The following is an 11489-nucleotide window of genomic DNA, read 5'->3' as shown; positions in this document are numbered from 1 at the left end:
CCAGCCCACGTACGCCGCCGCCGACGATGCCGGAGGTTTGATCTCGACGTTTGATGTACTCCTTTCCGCGCCCTTCCTTTTTTATATGTCGAACTAATGCGTGTCCTTCGAATCGCCGAACTATTGCGACGATCGCCGAGTCACCAAACTATTGCGATGATCGTCAGTTTGTTGTCTTTTTTGAGCGGGAAGGGTGGAGTTCGAATATGGGGCGCCTTGGGGGGGCCGCACCTGGGGGCGTGGTTGGGGAGAAACGAACTCCAGGGACTGATCTAGCGCCGGCTTGCCCCCAGGCCGCTCTTTTTCAGCGCCCTGGGGGGCCGAACGACTGGAGATGCTCTAACCCCGCTTGCTTCTAGGTCTTTCACAACGGAAGTAGCAAGTTTCTAGCTGATGCACTAGTGTACATAGCAACACTAGTCATAAAACAACGGGTCGTCTGGAACCTCTTGTGTCACGTCCAATGACTCATAAATATATATATATTACCAATATAAAAAACTGATCTTGAGAAAATAAGTATGAAAAACTATTGCAATTTTGCACATATGCTTGCTGGACTTCAGTAGTTTCTTAATTCACACACTTAGAAAATAAAATAAAATGAGGGCATGTTACGCCGTGTTTCATGAAAGGCGTCGCTCTCGATCATAACGCGCCAGCTCCGGCAAACGCACTTAAGCCTTGCAAGGGTGCATGGAGACAACGCTCGTAGCACTAACGACATGGCGAAGACGATGTCCTCGTGTGGCCGTCCAGGGTAGGCAAGGCTTTCCTCGTATAGTATGGCCTTCCTGAAGGCCATGAGTTTACTAGAGAAAAAACCGCTGCCGTCTAATAGGATGTCTATACCGCCGGTCACAGGGGCGTACACGCACATCTGGAAGGAGCTGGCTTTATAATAGGAGGAAAACTGTGGTTGTATGAGGAGGATGCGACGATCATTGCCGACGAAGGCAAGTGGCCTGATTCCATCCCCGCTGTGCAAGAACCAAGAGACGTCCTGTGGCGACGTTTTTAGGTCAATTCGGCAGTGTAGATCCCACGTGCATGTTTCATGTCCGTGCAGTAGCCAGACGTACATGTACCGATCTGGAACCAGAGCATGCTGCTTCAGTTCCATACTAAAGAGGCCTAGGTGCCCGCCGAGCTCCACCAAATAGTGCTTATGTAGATTATTTCTCATCATGTCGAGCGGTAGCGGCACTGTCCCAAAGGTCTCGCTGGCGAGAGAGAAGGAGACGATGAACCTTTCTTTAAGCGGCGAGTCAAGCTTGCGTTTGGCCAACCAATGCACGTGTCCCTGAGCAAACATGGTCGACGAATTTTCGTATACCCAACCCGCCGGTTTTTTCTGGGCTCCGCCATGCGCCGGCGGCCTCCAGAGGCCCGTGGAGTTGACCGACCTCACATCCAGCAGCGGACGCAGGAAGCTTCTCGGCGTCGGAACCACGGTAGTAGATTCGTACAACTTTGTGCTTTCTTGTGAGTATGTCGTAGCCGATCCCTAAGCTGGCGTAGTGGGCATCGGGGTGATAAGTATCGGTGACACGGCGGCAACCCGTCGCTCGGCCCTCCGGGAGGGGTGCCATCTGGCCGGTGGATGGGTTGAGCACGTAATACATCTCCACGGCTCTGGCTTCGAGGATAACAAGGCCGCGGCACTGCTCGGTGACGACGTATGGGACTTTGTTGCGTGCGCTGGTGCTGCGTCGGTTAGACCCGAGCGCTGTGGCAAGAGGCGGGCAGCGGTCGCGCGCGAGGACACGGGGGACCTCCATGAGCGTGGTGCCGCCAGGGTGGTCCGGCGACCACGCGTGCATCTTCGGGCGTGCGCCACGAGACCGTGAGTCCTGAAGGACGAGAATCCTGGGGCCGCCGTGGCGGTTCGCGAGACGGAGGTGGCGGTCGGCGAAGTCGTCCGTGGAGAGCGTGACGGCCCAGACGCGAGAGAGGCAGCGGCACCGGAGCACCGTCTTGGCCGGCAGCCGCGCGAAGATGTCCTCGATAACATGGTCCGGGAGCTCGGGACAACACGTTTCCGCCATGGCCGCTTCTAAAGCGCCCGCACGCACGTCGGAACAAATCGTAGAAGGAAAAGATGCGCTTCCGGGGCGATTTTGTTTGGTCCTTCGAGGGCACGCACTCGGGCTATACGGATACAGCTCGGAGTCTAACTCCTGCTCAATCCGTATTCTGAAAAAAGAACTCCTAACAGACGCGTAGACCAGCGAACGTAAGCAAAACTGTCAATGTGTAAGTAAAAAAATATTTGACCCCATGCAGGAGCTAGGGTGCACGCCACGCACGCCGCTGCACACGCATCATGCCATGCGTGACTATGCGAGCCCAGTCGCAGTATATTTGTTACCTCGTTTCATAATATAAAAACATTTTTGACACTGATATATTTGTTAGTCCCGGGCGGCACTGTATTAGCTTTTCGGGTGAGGGCAAGAAGCCGACGATGTTTGCACCAACCGCTAGTGTTCGCATCGCATGGTTGATCGTGGACGGGGTCGTTTTGAAGGGCAGCAAGTTGTAGGCTTTGTGATAGTGGGCTAGATGCAACTGGGCCATTGGGCCCTTTGGCTTTTTTGAGACCGATGTGTCAGAAAATATTAGGCCCAATGTTTGATCGATTGAGACTAAGAACCAGGGTAATTACTTTTAGTTTAGTCCCATACTGAAAGATTAAGAAGATGAGCTTGGGGAAGACGTGTATATAAATGAAGGGTATGGCAACTTTGAAACTTACATACCTGGGACGTGGTCAATGGGTGATCAATAAGGCTCATGGCCTAGATCAATAGCTCACATCGCACATGGTGGGTGCGTTGATCTACCATCTCCCAATGATGGGATAATCTACCATCTCCCAATGATGGGATAGTAGACGTCATAATTTATGACAGGCAAGCGCTATGCGTCGGCGCACCGGCTCAAATTTGGGTTGATAAATACCTTGTATGATTAGATTATAAAACACTTTTTAACCATCAGATTCAGGCTCTTTCATCCCTATCATGCCATCTCTTTTTTTGTTTTCCCTTGCAAATCATGCGAGCATGAACAGGGGCGCAAGCGCCATGGACGAACGACAGAACCTGCCCGCTGGCTCGCCGCCTCTCTCCACTGCTCGAATTCGCCGTCGCCGTACGCTCTCCTCATCTCGTCGTGGTTCTAGCATCACCCTTACCGGATGCAACTCTGTCAAACGTGGGTTTCAGCAATTCGCGCCGCACAACATATACATCTCAGTTAAAAAGAACTCTGGTGGTCAGTTGTAGCAAAACCAAAAACTGGTTCCAGCAAAAAAAATACAGTGGTTCGAGCAACTAGAAAACCCACTAAATCGCCTGAAGCAAAAAAATTCCTTGGATCCAGCAAAAATTAACAAAAAAAATGATGCAGCTCCCCCATCGCGTTGTTCCAATCGACGGTTCCAGCAAAAAAATTGCAGGTTGTAGCAAAATCAACACATGGTTCCAGCAAAAAATACCTCTATCCCCGCCACCCTCTGTTGGTCATAGCACCGCAGACTACTGGTTGCAGCTATCTGCAAAGTTGGTTGCAGCTTCCCGTGGTGCTGATTCCAGCAAACGGCGGCGTGCCGCCGCAGCTCTGGAGCAGCCTGTTCCAGCTCCCAGTGGTGCTGGCTGTAGCACCGCGTGATGCCGGTTGTAGCAGCCCGCGGAGCTGGTTGCATCACCAGTGTCGCCTGAGCTCGACGTTTGCAGGGATGGTGGCTGGGCGCAGCATCTACGCATGCGCCCCTTGCAGCCTTCAGCGAGAAAGAGAGGGCTGATGAGGTGGGAGGGGGGAGGAGAATGGAGGGGCTCGTGTTGGATAAGAGATTATAGTGGCCAGGGAGCTCGCCGGAGAAGCAAGCCGGCGGATCCAGGAGAGGTGTGCCCATGGTCGCTTGAGAAGAGAGATGGAGGACGATGGGAGGGAGAAAAGAGAAAAAACGATGAAAGGAAGAGATAAGAACGAACAAAGATAAGAATGGAAGCAGAGAGAAGATACATGGCAGAATGGGACGCGGGTCCACATGGACGCACGTCGTCAGCGAGCGACTGGCCCAAAACATAGCCGGTCCGTCCGGCTGTAACCATTTCCCTTTATGATAGAGGGGTACGCGTCCGCGCGGCCCCTGCCAAGTTTGAATTCAAAATTTGTTGATTTTTGTGTTACATTACTGTTTTGTACCCATAGCACAGGCATTATTTCGTTTTTGAGTTCACTTATTTCTTTTCCTATTGCTGACTTTCATGCTTTGAGTTTAAAAATCACACCGTCATGCATATAGCCAAAGATCCCAGCATAAGTAATATTTTTGCACCGTGTCCCGGTGCACATGCATGGCCATTCGCGGCTAGTCGCAATACCATGAACCGAACATCGCAGCATCGATGCCCATGCTTCGCCCATATCCACGTCCATCCAGATCGTCCTTCTTCCCATGCATTCCCTAGATGAGATGCATGCATGGTACAGCCTATAAATCAGTGGCAGCTCCAGGAATTTGTAACCGGATATTCATGTATATTCATTTTGCCAAAATTATTGTCGTTTTCTGAAAATTGTCACTCTTTTGCCAAAATCAATATTGTTTTGTAAAAATCATGGGTATTCACATGAAGACCCAAGAATACTCCTAGTGCCGCCCCTGCTATAAATGAGGATCAAACCCGCACACAAACGTACCAGCCAGCCACCAGCCATCTCACCATCTCGCTCTCCAATCTCTGCTCCAAACACTTCGATCACCAACACCGGCCAAGCAAGCAAGTCAGCATGGGCAGCAACAAGGCCGCGGTGTGCGTGCTGTCGCTCGTCCTGTGCAGCCTACTCGCCGCGAACACGGCGGCGGCAGCGGCGGCGGGTTGCGACGCGAGCGCGCTGAGCCCGTGCGTGGGCGCCATCATGCTGGGCGGGGCGGTGACGCCGGAGTGCTGCGCGCGGCTGCGCGCCCAGCGGGCGTGCCTGTGCCAGTACGCGCGCGACCCGTCGTACCGCGGCTACGTCAACAGCCCCAGGGCGCAGAGCGTCGTCGCCGCCTGCGGCCTCCCCAGGCCCAAGTGCTGATCGCCGCTGTAGCCGCGCGCGCCATATACATCGACTCCGCCCTATGTGGCCGGCATTGCGCACGATGCCGGGCACCGGTGGACGGTGGTCTACGTAATGTAACGTGTGGTTAATTATACGGTCGACGACATCATCGAGCTGGCACGTACGTGCCCGTGTGTGCGTGCGTGTACGGTTGAGTTGTGGACGCCTAAATGAGTGAAGTCTGTTTTGAACCTTGAGGTTGTAGAGTGTGATGCAAATAAACCCTCAAGTCTAAATCCTTGAAGTTGGTATCCTGTGCTCCTCGATCCCGATCAATTTAAACCTTAAATCCGTTTGGCACACCTGGAAAATAACAAACCTGGCCGAGATCACTGTCCACAGTCACTGCCACCCGGGTCTACATGTCATATTCATCATCTCTCTCTCTCAGCGACCAACGCTAGCCATCAACTCGTGCCCGTCTGTTCCAGGAGAAGCGATTTGTATACGCGCGTTAGTGAGAATCGATAAGGCTGTGTACAGGTTGCGGGTAGCTAGGCATAGGCAGACGAGTTCTTCGACTCGACGGAGGTCCTTGGAGGTCATGTCGCCGGCGTCCGTGGCCTCGCCGGCAAGCTCCGGCAGCCGCGGCGACCACAGTTGCTGACTCTGTTGTGGGCCCCTACTCGATGTGTGGGCCACGGACACCTGCAGCGTCGAGGATCGTCGCCGGAGGTTCATGCGGTCCCTAGGCCTCCTGGATCCGGCCGTCCTGCTTTACCAGGAGCCGCGTGCGAGGCCCGTGCCAGCGAGGAGATCAATGGTGAGCTCGGGAGGCAGGAGGAGCACTAGGGATGAGCTTGTAGAGGAGGAATACGAGCTGGTGAAGAATGGGACATCTACGGCATCTGGAGCTCGTACACAACATGCACATCTAGCTCGATTATGTATGTCCAAGCAAGATGTGCACGTACACAACGTAAGCCGCCCGTGTCTTGATCGATTCCTTGCTGGAAACAAACAAGTAACGCATGCACCCGAGACGTAGTATGCGGCTATGCACCGGCCGCCGCGACGACGCAAGTCCAGCTCGTTCAAGTCGACGGCGAGACCAACGCACCAGGCGTACTCATGGACGGTCCTGATGCGCGCATCATGGACGAGGCGGAGGTGAGGCCGCGCTGAACCGACGCAGAGAAAGGAGGGATGCATCAGCGACCACAAGCTCGGAGGTGTTGGCTCTGTTGTCTTCCTCGCGCTAGCTCGAGCCGAGTTGATGTCCCAGGATATCCGGAAAAATCGACGGGTGCGCCACATGAAAAATATCTAAGGTGCCGTCGAGCTCGGTCCCGGCGTCCTACATGCGCAGCTCCACGCGCTGGCCTTGCGGCCGTGGTCGCTGTACTTGCTATTCCAGGAAGATGGACGCTAGGAGAGAAAAGGGAAGATTGAAGAAGATAAAAAATATGACATATAGGCCCGCGTGGTCAGTGAGAGAAACAACCGATCCTGGTTAGGATTGTCCTTCCAAACAAGTATAGGATCAGTATAGGGTTTAGAATGACCGGGATCGAAGAGTATAGGGTACCGATTTTAAGGATTTAGACGTGGAGGTTCATTTATGTCGTGCTCTACAATCTCAAGGTTTAAAACAGACTTCACTCCGCCTAAATAAACGTGGTTTTCTCCAAGCTGCGCAGGCACATATATACGTGCGTGCGTTGTGAGCTGGTTGTGTATTTTCTCATGTTTTATACTACCGCCTATGAATAAAGTTTTCCGCAGCATTAATTCCATAGTAAAATATAGATACCTCAAACTCTGCAATAGTTGAATCTCCATTTGGATTGACTGGATACGAGTGTATGAAAGATCAAAGTGCCGTAAATTCGCTAGTGCTCGAACACTAGTGATCAAAGTGCCACAATTTTTGTAATATATGGTGAAATTTTTTCAAAAACACATTGAAATTTTTCTTAAATATACGATGAACATTATTTTTGATAGGGTTCACTTTTTTGTAATACATGTCGAACGTTTTAAATACAGATTGAACTTTTTCGTAATATACGATTAACATTTTGGTAATACACGTTGAAAATTTTAGTTATGCATGATTAACATTTTTTAAAAATACACGTAAAATTTGTGATACGTGATGAACTTCCGCGTAATATATGGGGATCATTTTCATAATATAAGATGAACATTTTTGTGATGCACGGTGGACATTATGTATAATACACAAAAATAAAAAATAAACAGGAAAAATTGAAACAGAACACAGAAAGGAAAAAAGGAATCAAAAAAGAAAAACGAAAAATCAGGGAAACAACCCGGAAGAAAAAACAGGAGAAAAAACCATAATGTGGAAGAAAAAACAAAAGAAACAGTACCAATCGAAGTAATCACACGAACCTGTAGTGGGCCGGCCCAACTCTCTCAGCTGGAGGAGTTTGCTCAGTTTGCCAACCAGGGACAGCAAATAGGAACGGGAAATCCCGAAATTACTAGTTGAAGAGTACTTGTTGCAAAGATCATATCAACCTTCCCAGATTGCGACAAGCGGCCCGCTGCATGTGTGCCACTTGTCGCAACCTGGGAGTTTTTTCTTTTTTCGTACATCCGATTATTCAAAATGTTTTATCTTTTAAACCGTGCGTCCAAATCTTGAACCACTTTCGTTCTTGGATTTCTCGCATCGAGATCTTCAAAACTAGATCCAATGTTGATAGATTTTGACTAACTTTTTTTCACAAAAAAACCGAAAGAAAAAACCGAACCGGGAGCACGGGCTTTTTCCCTTTCTGAAAGAGGCACGCCCGTGCCTCTCACGATATCACAACCGTGCCTCTCGCGGAAGCAAAACCGTGGATCTCGCGAAAGGAAAGAAACAGAAAACATGTTTATTTTCCGTTTTCGAGAGGCATGACCGTGACTCTCGCTAAAGCACAACAGTGCCTCTCGCGAAAGCAAAACCGTGACTTTCGCAAAAGAAAAAAAAATAGAAAACGCATTTTTGTTTTGTTTTCGAGAGGCACGGCCGTGACTCTCGCGAAAGCAAAACCGTGACTCTCATGAAAGAAAGAAAAAACGTGTTTTCTACGCAAATTTCTTTTTTATCAAAAAGCTAGGGAAGACCGGTGGAAAACCAAAATGTCGAAAAAATATGAAAAAAACCTATTTAAAAAGCCAAAAACACGTGTGAAAAAATAAACAAAAAACAAAATCCGGAAGGAGCGCCCAGAGCATGACACGTGGTGAATTACTAAGAGTGCGCCAGTGGCGTTGATCGTTACGAGGCTCTCAAAGAAGCGCTCGTTAACTAGTGGCTCCGGGGAGCTCCCAGTCAACGCTTTAAGAGTAACATAGATAGTAACATCACACATATCTAGATAACATAGATGATGTGGCAAGCAATAAATGAAGAAAGAGAGTAAAGCGGTAACATAGCTAGTTACCAGTAGTCTCTACTCCTAATGTCTCAGTTGGTAGGTCGCGTTCCGGGTTTATTTTCGTCCCACCTACTATGGTCTTTTTTGGTACCTGCTCCCACCTCCCGCGCTCAGCGGCGAGGAACCAAGAAAAACCCTCAGGGCCGACTCCCCCACCCGCCCCCACGCGCCTAACCTCCCGTCGCACCCATCTGATACGAACAAACCGGCGACAATTAACCAGCGAAAAAAACCCGGCGAAAATTAACCAGCGAAAAAAAAATCCGAGAACGAATCGCACGAGCGAGGCCTTCTGCCCTCGAGCGAGCAGTCGCACGCACCAGTCGCACACCAGATCCCTTCGCCGCCGCCCTATATCCTTCGCCATCGCAGATCCATCCCGCCGCCGCCGCCGCCGCTTCATCCCTCTCTTCCCTCCAAGCTTATCGCCGGCGGCGAAGCGTACGACGCTCCATCCCTTCGCCTCCAGGAACCTATCACGCGCGCCGAGGCGAGGGCCTCGTGGACTTCGTCCGTCGCTGCTTGGCCGACGACCCCGCCGCCGGGCAGGAGGAGTGTTCCGCGCCGTGAGGAACCCGCCACGCGCATCAAGGCGAGGCATGGGCTCCGTCCGTTTCCAGAGCGAGCACCCGCGAATACCTAGCTAGCCGCCTTCGTCGTGACCGTTCCAGCCACCGCCAAGGTAAGGTGCTTTCTCCATCTCAATTTCCTTCCTTCCCCATCAAGATTAATTTGGATGCGTACTTAAGTGATTTTGGTGTTGCTCATCGGATTTGTATATGTATGTACGTGTGTCTACGATCTACTTCGTTTGGATACGTTGTTAAGTAATTCACATCTTCCCCGTTACAATATGTGCATGATCTTGTCTTGTGCTCTCGGGTTTATATATTTGCTTGCTTAACATCTATCCTACTGCCTGGAATCAGCAGTCAATTTGTTCAGGAAAAGAAATCCATTTATTAGGAAGTAAAGTGAAGCAACCATATCGATCCATCAATTTGTTCATTGTATTTTGTTTGATGTGATGTGCTTGTGTGGTGAGAGGCGAGGAGTGGCTTCAGGTCACTCTCCTTTTTGCCTGACTGAGCAAGAAGAGAAGAGAAACAGTAGGAGGAATTCATAACTATATTTCCTCAATTCAGATTTACCTTTGTTCAGTGACAAGTTCAGACCAAGTACATTACCCAGCCGGCACACATGCCCCACTCACACATGATTAACTCACACGCACACCTGTACCCTACGCCACCGAACACCACATATGGAGGAGGTGGCGCCAGTGTACAGCTAAGGCACGGCGTCATGCATGACATGGTTCTGTATTCTGTATACAGTGTGATACAAATAGTTCAAACATGCTCTGAGTGTTGAAAAATTCAAATTTGGTACCGCAATTTCTCTTGAACGATTTACTTTTGTGTTTTTATTTGTCCTGCATTTATTTTTCGATGCTGATATTGCAGGGTTTAACGACTGCTTCAATATTGTAGGAAGAAGTGTGGAACTAGAAGCATCGGTATAAATAGTAATGAAGGCAAGACCGACTTAGAAAAGCTTTTGTTTTTTGTTTACCGTGGTCTTCTTACATAATTTAAGTTTTAGATCTAATGCATGAGCAGAAAATGCTAGCTTCTTAATACCTATGAGACGATATGCAGGACAGTATATTTATTTATTTACTTAGGGAAGGAGAGAATATAATTTAGGTATAATGTACATGGTCATTTTACTTTTACTTTGACATATGCTTATGTTCCTTTTTTTGTAGCCAGATCAAACTCAGCACAGATGCACATGCACCACGCGCCTCACTGATGTGAGGATCCATTTCCTCAATCCCCTCTTAATCTCCAACATCTCCCCCTTCCAATGTTGGCGTACTTGACCGGAAGTGAGTGCGCGGCGGAGCAAAGCTCAGCCTGGGTCTTCATCAACGCAAAACGGGGCAGGAGGGAGCGGGAAGTTTTTCAGCCGCATGAATGTGGAAGGCGCTTGACAAATCAGAGATGTATGAAGCTTCTGCCGAGGTAATTGATGAGAGAAGCTCTCATGTTTTGTTCTTGATCCTCAAACAAAGCGACTGGTCAGCGTGTTTCTGTACTATGCCCAAATGCCCTTACATGTTTCATCTTTCGTTTTTGTAGTCTTAATATATGGGTCTCATCTATTTTTGGTTGCAGATGTTTGAGAGAGGCAGCATAGACATAAGAGGGATTCAATATTGTTAACTCACATCATCCAAACCAGGTTAGCACACATGCCATGCAGATTCTACTACTTGATGTAGCCTTTCTCTTAGATGTAAGTAGTATTTTTACTGTGCTACTCTTTGATCTCGAGTAGTTTGTTCATGTATTGTTTAAGATGCCAAATAGAATTAAATGGAATATAAGTTTCAAAGTTTCATTATGACAGATGAAAAGTACACGAAGGTAAACTAATATGTCTCCTGCCACTCGCATAGTCGTGGTTGTCCTTGACTATAGTGTAGTTAGGAGGAGGAGATGAACATGAAGAATGAGTTTGTAATGTGGTTGTCGTTGATTAATGGCACCCCCAGCAGCGGTGATAACGACCATGGGGAGGAGAGCACGAACATCAACAACCTCTTGGCCTTGTTGGCTTCTCCGACATCAATAATGACGATCAGCTCGCCATACAGTTGCTAGAGTGCTAAAGAATGGTCGAGAAGAACAATGGATTGATGATGGAGCCAATCAACAAGGACGATAAGGACGGACACAACAGTGAGAATAAGAAGGCGGAGCTCATCGCCGTCGGCCGCCAGCTCTGCAGGGAGAAGAAGAACGACAATGCGTTGATTATAAAGAAGTCAACAATGCCACCTGGTGTGCAAAGGGTCCTCAAGGTATATGTTATCCACCATTGGTATTGACCCATTAGAATATGTAAGCCCTCGATGCAACATACGGGCAATTTATATACATCGTAGCCCATAGCAACGTTGCCTGCAGC

At 49.2% G+C, this 11489-nt stretch overlaps 2 protein-coding genes and 1 pseudogene across 2 annotated transcripts; 2 read left to right on the top strand and 1 right to left on the bottom strand.

The window, feature by feature from the left end:
* The first annotated feature begins 2754 nt into the window (after positions 1-2754).
* On the top strand, positions 2755-2945 carry LOC119342260 (annotated as a pseudogene).
* Positions 2910-3934, bottom strand: LOC119336517. Its single transcript, XM_037608559.1, has 2 exons — positions 3503-3934; positions 2910-3239 (listed from the first exon to the last, which is right to left on the bottom strand). Exons 1-2 carry the CDS (start codon positions 3917-3919, stop codon positions 3168-3170), a joined length of 489 nt encoding a protein of 162 aa, XP_037464456.1. The 5' UTR covers positions 3920-3934; the 3' UTR covers positions 2910-3167.
* Positions 3935-4720: 786 nt separating this feature from the next.
* Positions 4721-5359, top strand: LOC119335187 (probable non-specific lipid-transfer protein 2). Its single transcript, XM_037607349.1, has one exon. It carries the CDS (start codon positions 4801-4803, stop codon positions 5089-5091), a length of 291 nt encoding a protein of 96 aa, XP_037463246.1. The 5' UTR covers positions 4721-4800; the 3' UTR covers positions 5092-5359.
* Positions 5360-11489: the final 6130 nt, after the last annotated feature.

This window comes from Triticum dicoccoides, chromosome 7B (assembly GCF_002162155.2).
Source record: "Triticum dicoccoides isolate Atlit2015 ecotype Zavitan chromosome 7B, WEW_v2.0, whole genome shotgun sequence".
In the NCBI taxonomy this organism is placed as follows: Eukaryota; Viridiplantae; Streptophyta; class Magnoliopsida; order Poales; family Poaceae; genus Triticum; species Triticum dicoccoides.
This window is presented reverse-complemented; position numbering and strand designations above follow the sequence as displayed.